Below are 20,030 nucleotides of genomic sequence, written 5' to 3'. Positions count from 1 at the left end.
GTAAACATCCTCACACATGTAAACAAGTAAACATCCTCACACATGTAAACATCCTCACACATGTAAACATCCTCACACAAGTAAACAAGTAAACATCCTCACACATGTAAACAAGTAAACATCCTCACACATGTAAACATCCTCACACAAGTAAACAAGTAAACATCCTCACACATGATTGAAGGTGAGAATATATTAACGTTTTATTTCCTTTCTGGGGATTGTCCATTCCACATGATTCTCCTAATATCCTATTTTCTGTATGAATTATAATAAAGCATTTTCAAAAGAGGTGACAGGTCAAAAAGTAATTAGTTACAGATTACTTCTGTAGGTAGTAACTCAGTTACCTTATTGTGAAAGTAATGAGTTACTCAGCAAAGTAACTGACGTTATGTTTTATTTTGTTAGTTGATACTCTATTATGTTCCATAACATCTTCAAAGTCAAATACTTTTATATGAAGTGAAGGAGGACTACAAAGAGCAGGTGTGCATGAAGTGAAGGAGGACTAAAAAGAGCAGGTGTGCATGAAGTGAAGGAGGACTACAAAGAGCAGGTGTGCATGAAGTGAAGGAGGACTAAAAAGAGCAGGTGTGCATGAAGTGAAGGAGGACTAAGAAGAGCAGGTGTGCATGAAGTGAAGGAGGACTAAAAAGAGCAGGTGTGCAGGAAGTGAAGGAGGACTACAAAGAGCAGGTGTGCATGAAGTGAAGGAGGACTAAAAAGAGCAGGTGTGCAGGAAGTGAAGGAGGACTAAAAAGAGCAGGTGTGCATGAAGTGAAGGAGGACTAAAAAGAGCAGGTGTGCATGAAGTGAAGGAGGACTACAAAGAGCAGGTGTGCATGAAGTGAAGGAGGACTAAAAAGAGCAGGTGTGCATGAAGTGAAGGAGGACTAAAAAGAGCAGGTGTGCAGGAAGTGAAGGAGGACTAAAAAGAGCAGGTGTGCATGAAGTGAAGGAGGACTACAAAGAGCAGGTGTGCATGAAGTGAAGGAGGACTACAAAGAGCAGGTGTGCATGAAGTGAAGGAGGACTAAAAAGAGCAGGTGTGCATGAAGTGAAGGAGGACTAAAAAGAGCAGGTGTGCATGAAGTGAAGGAGGACTAAAAAGAGCAGGTGTGCATGAAGTGAAGGAGGACTAAAAAGAGCAGGTGTGCATGAAGTGAAGGAGGACTAAAAAGAGCAGGTGTGCATGAAGTGAAGGAGGACTAAAAAGAGCAGGTGTGCATGAAGTGAAGGAGGACTAAAAAGAGCAGGTGTGCATGAAGTGAAGGAGGACTAAAAAGAGCAGGTGTGCATGAAGTGAAGGAGGACTAAGAAGAGCAGGTGTGCATGAAGTGAAGGAGGACTAAAAAGAGCAGGTGTGCATGAAGTGAAGGAGGACTAAGAAGAGCAGGTGTGCATGAAGTGAAGGAGGACTAAAAAGAGCAGGTGTGCATGAAGTGAAGGAGGACTACAAAGAGCAGGTGTGCATGAAGTGAAGGAGGACTAAAAAGAGCAGGTGTGCATGAAGTGAAGGAGGACTAAAAAGAGCAGGTGTGCATGAAGTGAAGGAGGACTAAAAAGAGCAGGTGTGCATGAAGTGAAGGAGGACTAAAAAGAGCAGGTGTGCATGAAGTGAAGGAGGACTAAAAAGAGCAGGTGTGCATGAAGTGAAGGAGGACTAAAAAGAGCAGGTGTGCATGAAGTGAAGGAGGACTAAAAAGAGCAGGTTGTGCATGAAGTGAAGGAGGACTAAAAAGAGCAGGTGTGCATGAAGTGAAGGAGGACTAAAAAGAGCAGGTGTGCATGAAGTGAAGGAGGACTAAAAAGAGCAGGTGTGCATGAAGTGAAGGAGGACTAAGAAGAGCAGGTGTGCATGAAGTGAAGGAGGACTAAAAAGAGCAGGTGTGCATGAAGTGAAGGAGGACTAAAAAGAGCAGGTGTGCATGAAGTGAAGGAGGACTAAGAAGAGCAGGTGTGCATGAAGTGAAGGAGGACTAAAAAGAGCAGGTGTGCATGAAGTGAAGGAGGACTAAAAAGAGCAGGTGTGCATGAAGTGAAGGAGGACTAAGAAGAGCAGGTGTGCATGAAGTGAAGGAGGACTAAAAAGAGCAGGTGTGCATGAAGTGAAGGAGGACTAAAAAGAGCAGGCGTGCATGAAGTGAAGGAGGACTAAAAAGAGCAGGTGTGCATGAAGTGAAGGAGGACTAAAAAGAGCAGGTGTGCATGAAGTGAAGGAGGACTAAAAAGAGCAGGTGTGCATGAAGTGAAGGAGGACTAAGAAGAGCAGGTGTGCATGAAGTGAAGGAGGACTAAAAAGAGCAGGTGTGCATGAAGTGAAGGAGGACTAAGAAGAGCAGGTGTGCATGAAGTGAAGGAGGACTAAAAAGAGCAGGTGTGCATGAAGTGAAGGAGGACTAAAAAGAGCAGGCGTGCATGAAGTGAAGGAGGACTAAAAAGAGCAGGTGTGCATGAAGTGAAGGAGGACTACAAAGAGCAGGTGTGCATGAAGTGAAGGAGGACTAAAAAGAGCAGGTGTGCATGAAGTGAAGGAGGACTAAAAAGAGCAGGTGTGCATGAAGTGAAGGAGGACTAAAAAGAGCAGGTGTGCATGAAGTGAAGGAGGACTAAAAAGAGCAGGTGTGCATGAAGTGAAGGAGGACTAAAAAGAGCAGGTGTGCATGAAGTGAAGGAGGACTAAAAAGAGCAGGTGTGCATGAAGTGAAGGAGGACTAAAAAGAGCAGGTGTGCATGAAGTGAAGGAGGACTACAAAGAGCAGGTGTGCATGAAGTGAAGGAGGACTAAAAAGAGCAGACGTCATTGTAAATGTTCTGTTTTTGCATTGCGCATTATTATGGTACACTCTTTTAGTGTATTTACGGTAATTCCCAGCATGCATTGCTCTATGCGCGGGCTCCGGTGTTTAGTCTGTTATGTGAACGGCAGTGGCCAGTTTGTTCTTGTGTTCCCTCAGTAAAGTATAGGTCTAAAAAGAAGAAGGTTGTCGTGGTAGCAGAGGATGTCTAACAACGCTAACTACTGAGTCCCTCCTGCGTTTGAAGAAAAGAAGTCATATGAGAGCTGGAAAAATGAGGTTGAAATGTGGATACGTGTTACCGATCTGGATAAGGAGAAACAAGCATTAGCTGTTGCTCTCTCACTGAGGGGGAGAGCTAGAGATACAGCTTTGGAAAGACCTGCGGATGATTTGAACAAAGATGACGGGATGAAGACCCTTGTAAAGGCACTGGATAATGTATTCTTAAAAGAAGAAAAGGACAGAGCTTATGATGCCTACACGGACTTTGACAAGATTCGGAGAGAAAACGACGTTTCCATGGTGGATTACATCGTTCAGTTCGAGCAGAGGTACAACAAAATGTGCAAATTTGACATGGCTGTTTTGGCATTCAAGTTGTTGGATACAGCCTGTCTCGATGTTAAAGATAAACAGCTCGCGCTTACAGCTTGTTCAACACTTACATTTGCAAGCATGAAGTCAGCTTTAAAAAGGATGTTTGGAGACAATGTGCAGCCGCCCACATGCAGCGGGGGAATTCACACGCGCGAAGATGTTGCTTTTTATGTGGATCAAAGGAAAAGAGACGGAAGGAAATTTCGTTCCCAACCCGACCAAAAGAGGGCGCCATTGACTGGCTCAAACCCACTGGATGGGTTTGGCAGAAGATCTAAGTGCGCTATTTGCCAGAGTACATTTCACTGGGCTAAGGACTGCCCAAATAAGGCTGAACATGTAAAAATGACAGAGGAAAATGCAGAGACAGAAACAATTGAAGAGTGCAATGTTACATTGTTTTCTAAAGAGTCACTTTCTGATGCTGAAATATTCATGGTAGAAACCTTAGGTTCAGCTGTAATTGACACTGCATGCACCAGAACAGTCTGTGGTGACAAATGGCTGAAGAATTACATTCATACACTGAAGGAGAGTGACAAGAAAAAAATTGAAAATACACAGAGTAGAAGAGCTTTTAAGTTTGGTGATGGACAAGTTGTTCATTCCATAAAAAAAGTAAAAGTCCCAGCAAAAATAGGACAAACCAGGTGCCACATAGAGACTGAGGTGGTCTCAGTGAACATTCCTTTACTACTAAGTAAAACGTCACTTAAGAGGGCAAAAGCAGTGCTTGACATTGAGAATGATAAAGCCACAATGTTTCAGAAACCAGAGCCTCTTGAGATTACATCCTCAGGACACTACTGTGTAAACATAGTGGACCGAGATTGCACAGCCACCCGTGAGAATGAACCTCCAACTGATGAAGTTCTGGCCATAAGAGATGGCATGAGTAAAGATGAAAAACTCAAAGTATTGGTGAAACTTCACAAGCAGTTTGGACATGCCTCAGTTGATAAAGTCAAAAAAGTACTAATTAGTGCTGGAAGTAATGATGATGAGAGTGTTACTATTCTGAATGACATCGTAAGTAGCTGTGAAACATGTCTCAAGTACAACAAGCCCAAACCAAAGCCATCAGTTGGTCTACCAATGGCTTCAACATACAATGAAACTGTGGCATTAGATCTACACGAGCTAGAACCAAATGTGTGGTACCTCCACATGATTGATCACTTCACCAGGTTCAGTGCTGGTAGCATTGTTACAACAAAAAAATCCAGTGAAATTGTGAGGCACTTTATTCATTCCTGGGTGAGTGTTCATGGAGCCCCATCTAAGATTTGTTGTGACAATGGAGGTGAATTCAATAACGAGGAAATGAGGGACATGGCTGAGAACTTTAATATTGAAGTGAAAACCACTGCTGCCTACAGTCCATGGAGTAATGGATTGATGGAAAGACATAACCAGACCCTTACAGAGATCCTGTTAAAAGTGAAGAAAAGCAGTGTTTGTGACTGGAAAACAGCCCTAGATTGGGCCTTGATGGCAAAGAATACAATGCACAATGTGCATGGATTTAGTCCATACCAGCTGGTGTTTGGACAAAACCCGAACCTACCTTCTGTGCTGGTTGATAAACCACCTTCCCTGGAGGGCACTACCATGAGTAAATGGGTAGGACAGCACATTCCAGCATTACATGAAGCAAGGACAGCGTTTACTGAGGCAGAGTGCTCTGAGAGAATCAGGAGAGCTCTGCGCACACAGCTTCGCAGCACAGATGAATACTACGAAACTGGAGATAAAGTGTACTACAAAAGAATGGACTGCAATGAATGGAAAAGCCCTGGGGTGGTAATTGGACGAGACGGGGTGGTAATATTTGTTAGACATGGAGGCTCCTATGTCCGGGTGCATCGCTGTAGACTGCGCAAGGTCACAGATCACTACACTGACACGTCTCGTGACAGCCAAGTAAGCCAGACAGAACTTAATGCAGCAGAATGTGGCATTGAACATGTTGAAGATCTACCCGATACTCTATCTAGTGATGGAGACAGTGTGCCTAACACAGAGAATGCGGCAGGGAGCTCTAATAATGACAGAGACAGCAATGAGCAAGATAATGATCCATCTGACAGACAACCTTCTATCATAAGAACAGACCGTAGTATGAATCTAAAGGCAGGACAATTCATGAAGTATGTGGAAAGAGACACTGGAATTTCACACACAGCAAAAGTGCTAGGTCGAGCGGGAAAGGCAACTGGAAAACACAAGAACTGGTACAATCTGGAGTACACTGAGCCAGTTAACCTCACTGGCACAACAAGGTCAGCTGACCTTTCACACTGCAGATCCAGTCATTGGACAGGGTGGAACAGCCATCTGATCACCAGGATGTACTTGTTACAAAGGATGTGTCATTTGAATCAGCTAAACTTACTGAAGTCAGTAACTGTGTGTGTTTGATGAAGTAAGGGACAAAAATGCATTTCCACAAGATGGGTGTGTACACTCAAAGACACACCAGACAGCATAGTTCCAAAAGCAAGGCTAGTGGCGAGAGGATTTGAAGAGCTAAACACAAAAGATCTCCCAAAAGACTCGCCAACATGTGCCTCAGAGTCTCTTCGACTACTCATGTCTGTGATATGTCCAAACCGATGGACACCCCACTCTTTGGACATTAAGTCAGCATTCCTTCAAGGAAATGAGTTATCCCGAGACATCTATGTTCGTCCACCACCTGAAGCCAAGAGTGAGGGAACTCTCTGGAAGCTAAACAAATGTGTTTATGGACTAAATGATGCATCACTGTACTGGTACAATAGGGTTAAAGAAACAATGTTGCAAACTGGAGGAAAGATGTCACAAATTGACCCTTATTGTTTGGATAAAGATTGTAATGTGTCTGGGGTGCTTGCTTGTCATGTCGATGATTACTTCTGGGGTGGTTCACAGATTTTCACAACAACTGTAATCCCTCACCTGCAATCTGCCTTTCAAGTGGGCAGAGAAGAACATGACAGCTTTCGCTATGTAGGCATGGAGTATGTGACTGAAAATGGAGTAACATGTATGCATCAAGACAATTACGTACAGAATCTCCAGCCAATTCACATCGACATCTCCAGAGCCATGAGACGGGATGCTCTTTTGACTGAGAGTGAAATTGATGACCTGAGATCAAAAATAGGTCAACTTCAGACAAAGTAGACCGGATATTATGTTTGATACATGTGTCCTTGCAGCTAACATAAAACATGCTACTGTGCAGACTTTACATGACACAAACAAGGTGGTGAGAAAATTGAAATCAGAACATGTGACACTGAAGTTTCAGAACCTGGGAAAAGACAGTTCTCTAAAGCTAGTAGTGTTCTGCGACGCCTCGCTGGGAAACCTTACAGATGGAGGCACTCAAGGGGGACATCTCATTCTGCTGATGGGTGAGGAAGGAAGATTCTCCCCCGTGTATTGGCAGTCCAAAAAGATCAGGAGAGTCGTACGGAGCACTCTTGCTGGAGAAACTGTTGCCCTTGCCGATGCTGTTTCTTTATCTGACCTTCATGCAGAACTTACCACAGGGAATGTATCACAACATGTCTTACCAATAGTGTGTGTCACTGATAAATACTCCCTTGCAGACGCCATCAAGTCTACTAAGTCAGTGACAGAGAAAAGGCTCCGCCTTGAAATAAGTGGCATCAAAGAACTTCTTCAGTGTAAAAGAATTCAACAGATTCTCTGGGCACCTACTGGAGAGCAGCTAGCTGACTGGAGAGCAGCTGGCTGACTGGAGAGCAGCTAGCTGACTGGAGAGCAGCTAGCTGACTGGAGAGCAGCTGGCTGACTGGAGAGCAGCTGGCTGACTGGAGAGCAGCTGGCTGACTGGAGAGCAGCTAGCTGACTGGAGAGCAGCTAGCTGACTGGAGAGCAGCTAGCTGACTGGAGAGCAGCTGGCTGACTGGAGAGCAGCTGGCTGACTGGAGAGCAGCTGGCTGACTGGAGAGCAGCTGGCTGACTGGAGAGAAGCTGGCTGACTGGAGAGAAGCTGGCTGACTGGAGAGCAGCCGGCTGACTGGAGAGCAGCTGGCTGACTGGAGAGCAGCCGGCTGACTGGAGAGCAGCTAGCTGACTGGAGAGCAGCTAGCTGACTGGAGAGCAGCTAGCTGACTGGAGAGCAGCTGGCTGACTGGAGAGCAGCTGGCTGACTGGAGAGCAGCTGGCTGACTGGAGAGCAGCTGGCTGACTGGAGAGCAGCTGGCTGACTGGAGAGCAGCTGGCTGACTGGAGAGCAGCTGGCTGACTGGAGAGCAGCTGGCTGACTGGAGAGCAGCTAGCTGACTGGAGAGCAGCTAGCTGACTGGAGAGCAGCTGACTGACTGGAGAGCAGCTAGCTGACTGGAGAGCAGCTGGCTGACTGGAGAGCAGCTAGCTGACTGGAGAGCAGCTGACTGACTGGAGAGCAGCTAGCTGACTGGAGAGCAGCTGGCTGACTGGAGAGCAGCTGGCTGACTGGAGAGCAGCTGGCTGACTGGAGAGCAGCTGGCTGACTGGAGAGCAGCTGGCTGACTGGAGAGCAGCTGGCTGACTGGAGAGCAGCTAGCTGACTGGAGAGCAGCTAGCTGACTGGAGAGCAGCTAGCTGACTGGAGAGCAGCTGGCTGACTGGAGAGCAGCTGGCTGACTGGAGAGCAGCTGGCTGACTGGAGAGCAGCTGGCTGACTGGAGAGCAGCTGGCTGACTGGAGAGCAGCTAGCTGACTGGAGAGCAGCTGGCTGACTGGAGAGCAGCTAGCTGACTGGAGAGCAGCTAGCTGACTGGAGAGCAGCTGGCTGACTGGAGAGCAGCTGGCTGACTGGAGAGCAGCTGGCTGACTGGAGAGCAGCTGGCTGACTGGAGAGCAGCTGGCTGACTGGAGAGCAGCTAGCTGACTGGAGAGCAGCTAGCTGACTGGAGAGCAGCTAGCTGACTGGAGAGCAGCTGGCTGACTGGAGAGCAGCTGGCTGACTGGAGAGCAGCTAGCTGACTGGAGAGCAGCTGGCTGACTGGAGAGCAGCTGGCTGACTGGAGAGCAGCTGGCTGACTGGAGAGCAGCTAGCTGACTGGAGAGCAGCTGGCTGACTGGAGAGCAGCTAGCTGACTGGAGAGCAGCTAGCTGACTGGAGAGCAGCTGACTGACTGGAGAGCAGCTAGCTGACTGGAGAGCAGCTGGCTGACTGGAGAGCAGCTAGCTGACTGGAGAGCAGCTAGCTGACTGGAGAGCAGCTGACTGACTGGAGAGCAGCTAGCTGACTGGAGAGCAGCTGGCTGACTGGAGAGCAGCTGGCTGACTGGAGAGCAGCTGGCTGACTGGAGAGCAGCTAGCTGACTGGAGAGCAGCTAGCTGACTGGAGAGCAGCTAGCTGACTGGAGAGCAGCTGGCTGACTGGAGAGCAGCTGGCTGACTGGAGAGCAGCTGGCTGACTGGAGAGCAGCTGGCTGACTGGAGAGCAGCTGGCTGACTGGAGAGCAGCTAGCTGACTGGAGAGCAGCTGGCTGACTGGAGAGCAGCTGGCTGACTGGAGAGCAGCTGGCTGACTGGAGAGCAGCTAGCTGACTGGAGAGCAGCTAGCTGACTGTTTGACAAAACGAGGTGCATCCGCACTTCAGCTCCTGAAGGCACTCAGTGTTGGAGAGTGGAAACTGGAAAAGAGACTATTCTTTTGTGGACAGGTTTTTTTTGTATAAGTTTTTTTGTTGATCACCATGTTCTTACATTTTCATACTTATGGACATTAATAACAGACTGTGATTTTTTGTGTTAAAAAAAACTAAAAAGAAAAAGTGGGAGATTGTAAATGTTCTGTTCTTGCATTGCGCATTATTATGGTACACTCTTTTAGTGTATTTACGGTAATTCCCAGCATGCATTGCTCTATGCGCGGGCTCCGGTGCTTAGTCTGTTATGTGAACGGCAGTGGCCGGTTTGTTATTGTGTTCCCTCAGTAAAGTATAGGTCTAAAAAGAAGAAGGTTGTCGTCATTGAGTTATCATCATGACTTCAAGCAAGCAAGAGTTGAGTGATTTGTAATTCCTCTAAAATACCAAATATCTGAATGTTTAATATTTGCTGCCAACTTGTGGTCAATGTGAGTAAATTACATCAATAACCATTGAAAGTACTTTGAACTAATAGCACAGCATTTACTTATATGGCACAATCTTCTACTGGAAACTTAAACTTCTTGAACTTTTGGTGTAGAAGAGTTTTAAAAGTACCTTTTATTATCTTGCGGGTTATTAACTTCTCATTTTCATTTGTGTTTTATAGTCATGGGGTTGTTTGGAAGCATAGAGTGTGTCATCATTAGCCTCTCACTGCTAAAAGCTAACTGGAGAATCTGGCCACTTAAACAGCATCGTAGCAAAAGTTGTTCCTAGATTTATTGTCTGGTGAGTTGTTAACTGCTAATGATTCATTTGTTGTGCTATAAAACAATACTAAAGTTCAACATGGACGTCCTCAGAGCTCAAAGCTAAGTAGAAGATGTATGTCACTTCAAGTAACTACAACATTTTACTATTCTATTGTATTTTAGCATTAGCCTCCTGCCCGCTAACAAAACGTGTTGTCAAAAGAAAAACCTTGTAACTGAAAACATTTGAAATTATAACTCTATTTTATTGCTCTTTTGCCATTTAAAAAACCTTGTTTTATGGTTAGTGTGTTGTCAGTTTTAAAAATAGTTAGCATTAGCCTCCTCCCAGGTAAGACTAAGCAGCACACCTCAGAACTACAATTATTACTCTCATACAAACATTAGCCTCCTCCCAGGTAAGACTAAGCAGCACACCTCAGAACTACAATTATTACTCTCTCATACAAACATTAGCCTCCTCCCAGGTAAGGCTAAGCAGCACACCTCAGAACTACAATTATTACTCTCTCATACAAACATTAGCCTCCTCCCAGGTAAGACTAAGCAGCACACCTCAGAACTACAATTATTACTCTCTCATACAAACATTAGCCTCCTCCCAGGTAAGACTAAGCAGCACACCTCAGAACTACAAATATTACTCTCATACAAACATTAGCCTCCTCCCAGGTAAGACTAAGCAGCACACCTCAGAACTACAATTATTACTCTCATACAAACATTAGCCTCCTCCCAGGTAAGGTTAAGCAGCACATCTCAGAACTACAATTATTACTCTCTCATACAAACATTAGCCTCCTCCCAGGTAAGACTAAGCAGCACACCTCAGAACTACAAATATTACTCTCATACAAACATTAGCCTCCTCCCAGGTAAGACTAAGCAGCACACCTCAGAACTACAATTATTACTCTCTCATACAAACATTAGCCTCCTCCCAGGTAAGACTAAGCAGCACACCTCAGAACTACAATTATTACTCTCTCATACAAACATTAGCCTCCTCCCAGGTAAGACTAAGCAGCACACCTCAGATCTACAATTATTACTCTCATACAAACATTAGCCTCCTCCCAGGTAAGGTTAAGCAGCACATCTCAGAACTACAATTATTACTCTCTCATACAAACATTAGCCTCCTCCCAGGTAAGGTTAAGCAGCACATCTCAGAACTACAATTATTACTCTCTCATACAAACATTAGCCTCCTCCCAGGTAAGACTAAGCAGCACACCTCAGAACTACAAATATTACTCTCATACAAACATTAGCCTCCTCCCAGGTAAGACTAAGCAGCACACCTCAGAACTACAATTATTACTCTCATACAAACATTAGCCTCCTCCCAGGTAAGACTAAGCAGCACACCTCAGAACTACAATTATTACTCTCTCATACAAACATTAGCCTCCTCCCAGGTAAGGCTAAGCAGCACACCTCAGAACTACAAGTATTACTCTCATACAAACATTAGCCTCCTCCCAGGTAAGGTTAAGCAGCACATCTCAGAACTACAATTATTACTCTCTCATACAAACATTAGCCTCCTCCCAGGTAAGACTAAGCAGCACACCTCAGAACTACAATTATTACTCTCTCATACAAACATTAGCCTCCTCCCAGGTAAGGCTAAGCAGCACACCTCAGAACTACAATTATTACTCTCTCATACAAACATTAGCCTCCTCCCAGGTAAGACTAAGCAGCACACCTCAGAACTACAATTATTACTCTCTCATACAAACATTAGCCTCCTCCCAGGTAAGACTAAGCAGCACACCTCAGAACTACAAATATTACTCTCATACAAACATTAGCCTCCTCCCAGGTAAGACTAAGCAGCACACCTCAGAACTACAATTATTACTCTCTCATACAAACATTAGCCTCCTCCCAGGTAAGACTAAGCAGCACACCTCAGAACTACAATTATTACTCTCTCATACAAACATTAGCCTCCTCCCAGGTAAGACTAAGCAGCACACCTCAGAACTACAATTATTACTCTCTCATACAAACATTAGCCTCCTCCCAGGTAAGACTAAGCAGCACACCTCAGAACTACAATTATTACTCTCATACAAACATTAGCCTCCTCCCAGGTAAGACTAAGCAGCACACCTCAGAACTACAAATATTACTCTCATACAAACATTAGCCTCCTCCCAGGTAAGACTAAGCAGCACACCTCAGAACTACAATTATTACTCTCTCATACAAACATTAGCCTCCTCCCAGGTAAGACTAAGCAGCACACCTCAGAACTACAATTATTACTCTCATACAAACATTAGCCTCCTCCCAGGTAAGACTAAGCAGCACACCTCAGAACTACAAATATTACTCTCTCATACAAACATTAGCCTCCTCCCAGGTAAGACTAAGCAGCACACCTCAGAACTACAATTATTACTCTCTCATACAAACATTAGCCTCCTCCCAGGTAAGACTAAGCAGCACACCTCAGAACTACAATTATTACTCTCATACAAACATTAGCCTCCTCCCAGGTAAGACTAAGCAGCACACCTCAGAACTACAATTATTACTCTCTCATACAAACATTAGCCTCCTCCCAGGTAAGGCTAAGCAGCACACCTCAGAACTACAATTATTACTCTCTCATACAAACATTAGCCTCCTCCCAGGTAAGACTAAGCAGCACACCTCAGAACTACAATTATTACTCTCATACAAACATTAGCCTCCTCCCAGGTAAGACTAAGCAGCACACCTCAGAACTACAATTATTACTCTCTCATACAAACATTAGCCTCCTCCCAGGTAAGACTAAGCAGCACACCTCAGAACTACAATTATTACTCTCTCATACAAACATTAGCCTCCTCCCAGGTAAGACTAAGCAGCACACCTCAGAACTACAAATATTACTCTCATACAAACATTAGCCTCCTCCCAGGTAAGACTAAGCAGCACACCTCAGAACTACAATTATTACTCTCTCATACAAACATTAGCCTCCTCCCAGGTAAGACTAAGCAGCACACCTCAGAACTACAATTATTACTCTCTCATACAAACATTAACCTCCTCCCAGGTAAGACTAAGCAGCACACCTCAGAACTACAATTATTACTCTCTCATACAAACATTAGCCTCCTCCCAGGTAAGACTAAGCAGCACACCTCAGAACTACAAATATTACTCTCTCATACAAACATTAGCCTCCTCCCAGGTAAGGCTAAGCAGCACACCTCAGAACTACAATTATTACTCTCTCATACAAACATTAGCCTCCTCCCAGGTAAGACTAAGCAGCACACCTCAGAACTACAAATATTACTCTCTCATACAAACATTAGCCTCCTCCCAGGTAAGACTAAGCAGCACACCTCAGAACTACAAATATTACTCTCTCATACAAACATTAGCCTCCTCCCAGGTAAGACTAAGCAGCACACCTCAGAACTACAATTATTACTCTCATACAAACATTAGCCTCCTCCCAGGTAAGACTAAGCAGCACACCTCAGAACTACAATTATTACTCTCATACAAACATTAGCCTCCTCCCAGGTAAGACTAAGCAGCACACCTCAGAACTACAATTATTACTCTCATACAAACATTAGCCTCCTCCCAGGTAAGGCTAAGCAGCACATCTCAGAACTACAATTATTACTCTCTCATACAAACATTAGCCTCCTCCCAGGTAAGGCTAAGCAGCACACCTCAGAACTACAATGATTACTCTCATACAAACATTAGCCTCCTCCCAGGTAAGGTTAAGCAGCACACCTCAGAACTACAATTATTACTCTCATACAAACATTAGCCTCCTCCCAGGTAAGACTAAGCAGCACACCTCAGAACTACAATTATTACTCTCTCATACAAACATTAGCCTCCTCCCAGGTAAGGCTAAGCAGCACACCTCAGAACTACAATGATTACTCTCATACAAACATTAGCCTCCTCCCAGGTAAGGCTAAGCAGCACACCTCAGAACTACAATTATTACTCTCTCATACAAACATTAGCCTCCTCCCAGGTAAGACTAAGCAGCACACCTCAGAACTACAATTATTACTCTCTCATACAAACATTAGCCTCCTCCCAGGTAAGACTAAGCAGCACACCTCAGAACTACAATTATTACTCTCTCATACAAACATTAGCCTCCTCCCAGGTAAGGCTAAGCAGCACACCTCAGAACTACAATTATTACTCTCTCATACAAACATTAGCCTCCTCCCAGGTAAGGCTAAGCAGCACACCTCAGAACTACAATTATTACTCTCTCATACAAACATTAGCCTCCTCCCAGGTAAGACTAAGCAGCACACCTCAGAACTACAATTATTACTCTCTCATACAAACATTAGCCTCCTCCCAGGTAAGACTAAGCAGCACACCTCAGAACTACAATTATTACTCTCTCATACAAACTTCTTCCACTGAAAAGTCCAAGTATGCAAGGGCCATTCTGATTGGTTTCTCTTATTCATCAACAAAACACAGATACTATATTTATTTAAATACACAACATTGCATTGTAGGTGACTAAGTATATTATTATTATTAGTGGGAACATTTTTTCTCATTACATTCCAAAGTTTTGTCTCTTTTTTCTGACATTTTTACTGTTGTTTTCCCCCCTGTAAGATCATGATCATAATATTAATAACAAGAATACAATTGCATAACTGCATAACCAAACATTCTGCCTGGACAAAAATATTACAAATTTAACTGTTTATGACGGTTGTTGTAATTCATTCATTCACAAGTTAGTTTTTAAAAAAAAAATAAACTAACAAGCTAAACGTTGTTAATATTTTGATTTTATTTCGAGAGTTTTTCCTATTTTATATTCGGAGTGTCTTTTTACGCATACTGAAAAGTCAAAGTATACTTTACTTGACTAAAATGCTACAAAAAAGCATATTTGATACATTTAGAGATAAAAGTGTGTGTTACATGTGACTAAGTATATTATTTGTCATGACATTGAGATAGTTGTCTTACTATATTATTTGTCATGACATTGAGATAGTTGTCTTACATTTGAAGTGTTTTCTTCCAACATATGCTGCAGCTGCTGGCCATAAATGCTATTTGTATTTGAGACAGCGTTGTTTATTTTCTGCAGGCAAAGTGTGACGGTCATTGGGAGAGAAGTACCTGAACTGGGCCTTGCTGGGGCTGGGCGAGCGAGTCTGGCTGTGTTGCTCCTTCTCTTGTCGATCCCTCAGCATCCTCTCAGCCAGCAGGAAGTAGGTGGCGGTGATCTGGTCGTATTGGTCCGACTCCAGCGCTCTGCCAACACAAAGCAGGGAGGTGAATAATCAGTCATCTGCCAGTGACTTCTGGCACCTACTCAGTGATGGCATCTCTGTCGGCGATGCCCCCCAGCACCATACGCTGGATGATGGAGCCGTGCTCTTCTTCCAACAAGCTGCGGTGAGACACCAGCGGCGTGGACATCTTGGTGGCCGGGGACGGGTCCACGCCTTGAAGCCACTCGTGGCTCTCGATCTGCTCCAGAGTCGCTCGCTTCTTGGGGTCTCGCTGCAGCATGTGACCGATAAGACTACAAGGACAGGGAATTATTATTATTATTCATTTATTCTTACTTTGGACAAAACAAAACTCAGAATCTTCTACACAAACATGGAATCGCTTCGTTAGCAACACTACAATAAGACAAAATCATATCTGGGCTTAACATTGACTTATATTCATTAGCAAAGGAGCAAACAAGAACACAACATTTATAAGCAGAACACTAATATACAGTAGTGAATAGGGATGATACTCGAAACCGGTTTTCCCGGTTGTTCGATAAGAAAATAAACGAGTCCTCGGACTCAAATCCCTTTTTGAGAACCGGTACCCGTTATCGAGACCACTATAGTAAAGAAAAGAGTTGGTTCTTTATTCGAATCCCTCGGAACGAATCCCGTCCCGACCAGAAATGCTCCGTGTGACATCACAAGAAAAGACGTCATGTAGCTCAGTCATTAGGCGCAGATAGGGAAAGCAGGAAAAACAATGGACCGGAAAAAGCGCTCCAAGGTGTAATAAAGTTCAAAACAAAAGGTATAATCCAATGAATAACTTTACTGAGAGATTTGAGCAGGGTACAAACACATGACCAACACTTTTACGACCCACCGGAAACATAGCAACCAGGCTAGCAACGCACCTCCTTTACGGCAGCTGGCGCAACCTTCTTAAAGCAACCGCAGCACATACATATATATACAACACCGCAGCACATACATATATATACAACATATATGACACCGCAGCACATATGACATCTCCCTTTTTCAACTTTTGTTTTTCACACTGTATATGTGTTGTCTGTCTAATTATAAATAATGCAGACGAGGCGTGTTGGCTGAGTTCTTGACGTTTACTTTCACAGCGTGGCAACATGCAACAACACTTTTCGGGGCTACCGCGCATGCTCGTCACTCCCGTTGCATGCTGGGTAGTGTAGTTGTTGTATTCCCTAGCTCAGGGGTCGGCAACCCGCGGCTCCGGAGCCGCATGCGGCTCCTTGACCACTCTGATGCGGCTCAGCTACATGCATGCCGACCCCCTCGATTTTCCCAGGAGACTTATGGATGTCAGTGTCTCTCATAGACTACTCCCAGGGAAAAATAATCCTATTAACACTCTTATTACTATATAAAGGGCGTGCCCTAATTGCACTGCAGTAATTGTCCTCTATAGCATTTACTTACAGCATACCAAGGCCAGCCACATGTTGCATGTTGTTATTACTTGCTCACACAGGAGACAGCAAAGCATAGTTACTCATCAGCCACACAGCTTACACTGACGGTAGCCGTATCAAACAACTTCAACATTGTTACGTTACAAATATGCGCCACACTGTGAACCCACACCAAAAAAGAATGAAAAACACATTTCTGGAGAACATCCCACTGTAACACAACATAAACACAACACAACCATTACCCAGAATCCCATGCAGTCCTAACTCTTCCGGTCTACATTATACACCCCGCTACCACCAAATCCCCCCACACATCAACCCCCCCCCCTCTTCGTGGTTGGTTGAGCGGAAGAGTTAGGGCTGCATGGGATTCTGGGTATTGGTACCGTCAGTGTAAGATGTGTGGCTGCTGATTTAGTAGCCTTGCTGTCTCTTACGTGAGCAAGCTAATACTGCATCCCACTTGTGGCCGAGCAGGTACACTGATTGGGCAGACTGTAGAGGGCGCCAAATGCAGTGTCATCACACTCTGATATTCGGGAGTCACCCGGGAAAAATGAGAGGGTTGGCAAGTGTGACGCAAGCGAAATTCATCCAAATCTCGCGGGCTGCACTAACATCAAATTCCCACATTAAAGTGCGTGCCGGTGCGTGTGTCTGAGACCCCTGGTTAACATAGCACAAAGCATGTAAGCTTTGTATGCGGTGTTTTTCATTTTAAATTTTAAAAACATTTTTGTGGCTCCCATTACTTTCTTTAATGTGTGAAACTTGCCAAAATGGCTCTTTGAGTGGTAAAGGTTGCCGACCCCTGCCCTAGCTCATAACATCTTTCCCCCTATAAAGAAATAATGTTAACTCAATAAAGTGTATTTCTTTTTTTAGCTTTAACTTTTCATTTTTTAGCATTGTAACCACATTTGCAAACAACTTTTCTCATCATAGAATTTTCTTTCTTTCTTTAAAGTGCAAAAATGTCAAAGCATCATAACAAACAGTTATGTCAAATAGCAGCAGAAGTGCACTTTTTGGAGAGCTGTATTATTTCCAGTTTTGTGCCCAAGGGACTGATTTTATTTAACACTATATTATTATTTATACACCTATAGTGATCACAGAGACAGCTTGTTTTTGTGTTACCTTATATATTTGTTTTTCTGAAAAATCCCACTTAATTTACTTTGGGTAACAACAGTCAATATTTATTTATTTTATTTTATTTTTTTAGGAGGGAACAGTCAATATTTATTTATTTATTAGATTAAATTGTTTTCTTATATAATAAAAGTGAGCTTTTGTTAAACCAAATATTGTGTGTTTTTTTCCATGTACAACAACCTATCTGGACTCCATAAGAGAATCGATAAGGAATCGGTTCGATAAGAGGATTCGATAATAGACTCGAACTCGATCATTTCTTATCAAACATCATCCCTAGTAGTGAAGGTAAAAAGTATACACTAATAAGCTGAACAACAACAACAAATGTGACTTCTAACTTTCATCTACAAAATTTTGAAATTGCAATAAGAAAAACTAATCGTCGTTTCCTTATAAATGTATATATTATATATACATACACAAATGTTTTAAATCATTTTGATAGTAATTTAACATTTTCATTGTGGCCCTGCGATGAGGTGGCCACTTGTCCAGGGTGTACCCCGCCTTCCGCCCGAATGCAGCTGGGATAGGCTCCAGCACCCCCGCCACCCCGAAAGGGACAAGCGGTAGAAAATGGATGGATGGATAGTAATTGAAATTAAAATATATTTTTGTAATTTTATAATAATATGCCGCTGAGATAGGCTCCAGCAACCCCCACCCCCCTGAAAGGGACAAGCGGTAGAAAATATTTATTAATATTTAAAATAAAATTGTAAAAACATTACTAAAAAATGTTTTTAATTCAAATTACTACGAAAATTATTGTAAACATTTGATTTCAAAAATCGAATTAAGTTAGCATTTGGTTGGAATGAATGATTATGAAATGACACACTAGTTAAATGGAACCATTTAGTGGCTGCCTAGAGGGCACAAGTGTTGTATACAGAAAATAAATAAAGATATACGTTTATATGTATACATTTGTAATATATAAATATTTAAAATAAAATTGTAAAAACATAATTACAAAAAAATGATTATTTAAATTACTATGAAAATTATTGTAACATTTGATTTAGAAAAAAATCTAATTAAGATAGCATTTGGTTGTTGTTGTTTTTACCTTATTTTGTTTGTTTTAAATGAGTGAATATGAAATGACACAAATAAAGATATATGTTTATATGTATATATTTGTAATATATAAATATTTAAAATAAAATGGTAAAAACATTACAAAAAAAGATTTTAATTTAAATTACCTTATTGTGTTTGTTTCAAATGAATGAATATGAAATGACACACTAGTTAAATGGAACCATTTAGTGGCTGCCACAAACTGTCCCAAAGTCTTGCACATAATAAGGTATAAACTACTCCCTTATGTCACACACACTCCAACTTTCATTCAATATAGTTAGCTGACATAATCTGGTTTAAACAGTAACTTTGAGCATGTTGCAAAGTGAAATGAAGAAGAAATGAGAAGTTCCAAGTGAAGACTACATCATACTACTCTCTGCAGGCAGCTGAGATGTGTGTTGGCACGGTGTACTTGCAGTCCATGATCATGGTGAGCGTCTCGCTGTCGTTGGCCTCCTGGAAGGGCGGCTGACCGCACACCAGCATGAAGAGGATGACGCCCAGGCTCCAGATATCTGACCCGGGCAGAAGTCACACACTTTAACACAACACCTGCTTTCCTCCACCAAGATGCAATCTTTGTCTTCAGTTGAGAGGAAATATGGCAACATTTTCTGGCGGTGGACTAGTCTCTCTCTAACAGACGTGTGGTGAGGACCAAACACTCCATTGTTGTTTCTGACATGCGCCTCAGCTCAAGCAACACTTCTTGTTGGTCAACAAGCAAATTAACTACTCCTAAATGATTCTTCTCAACTGTTGAGTAGAAGTGGCACAGGTGCAAAGGACCATTCAGGTGAGGATTTGAATAAAGGTGCTGATACAGGGATTGATGAGTACTTTTGTCCTGATTGTCCACTTGCATCGGGGCTAGGGACCAATACTTGACATTAGTCTGGGGCAGGGGTCGGCAACCTTTACCACTCAAAGAGCCAATTTGACAAGTTTCACAAATTAAAGAAAACAAAGGGAGCCACAAAACTCTTTTGAAAATTTAAAATGAAATAACACTGAGTCCAAAGCTGTTTTTGCTTTGTGCTATGTTTTAACCGGGGGTCTCGCTATGTTCTAACCGGGAGTCTCGCTATGTTTTAACCGGGGGTCTCGCTATGTTCTAACCGGGGGTCTCGCTATGTTTTAACCGGAGGTCTCGCTATGTTCTAACCGGGAGTCTCGCTATGTTTTAACCGGGGGTCTCGCTATGTTTTAACCGGGGGTCTCGCTATGTTTTAACCGGGGGTCTCGCTATGTTTTAACCGGGGGTCTCGCTATATTTTAACCGGGGGTC

At 43.3% G+C, this 20,030-nt stretch overlaps 1 protein-coding gene across 1 annotated transcript in view; it reads right to left on the bottom strand.

The window, feature by feature from the left end:
• The window catches only part of snrka (SNF related kinase a), a 59,683-nt gene that overhangs the window by 8,261 nt on the left and 31,392 nt on the right, over window positions 1-20,030 (bottom strand). The window contains exons 5-7 of the mRNA XM_062028957.1: window positions 19,116-19,257; window positions 15,119-15,331; window positions 14,923-15,057 (exon numbers count right to left, since the gene is read on the bottom strand). Of these exons, the coding sequence (XP_061884941.1) occupies window positions 14,923-15,057; window positions 15,119-15,331; window positions 19,116-19,257 (490 nt within the window). The remainder of the gene's footprint in view (window positions 1-14,922; window positions 15,058-15,118; window positions 15,332-19,115; window positions 19,258-20,030) is intronic.

This window comes from Entelurus aequoreus, linkage group LG20 (genome assembly GCF_033978785.1).
Source record: "Entelurus aequoreus isolate RoL-2023_Sb linkage group LG20, RoL_Eaeq_v1.1, whole genome shotgun sequence".
In the NCBI taxonomy this organism is placed as follows: Eukaryota; Metazoa; Chordata; class Actinopteri; order Syngnathiformes; family Syngnathidae; genus Entelurus; species Entelurus aequoreus.
The sequence above is the reverse complement of the archived record's forward strand: the minus strand, read 5'-3'. Positions and strand labels throughout refer to the sequence as shown.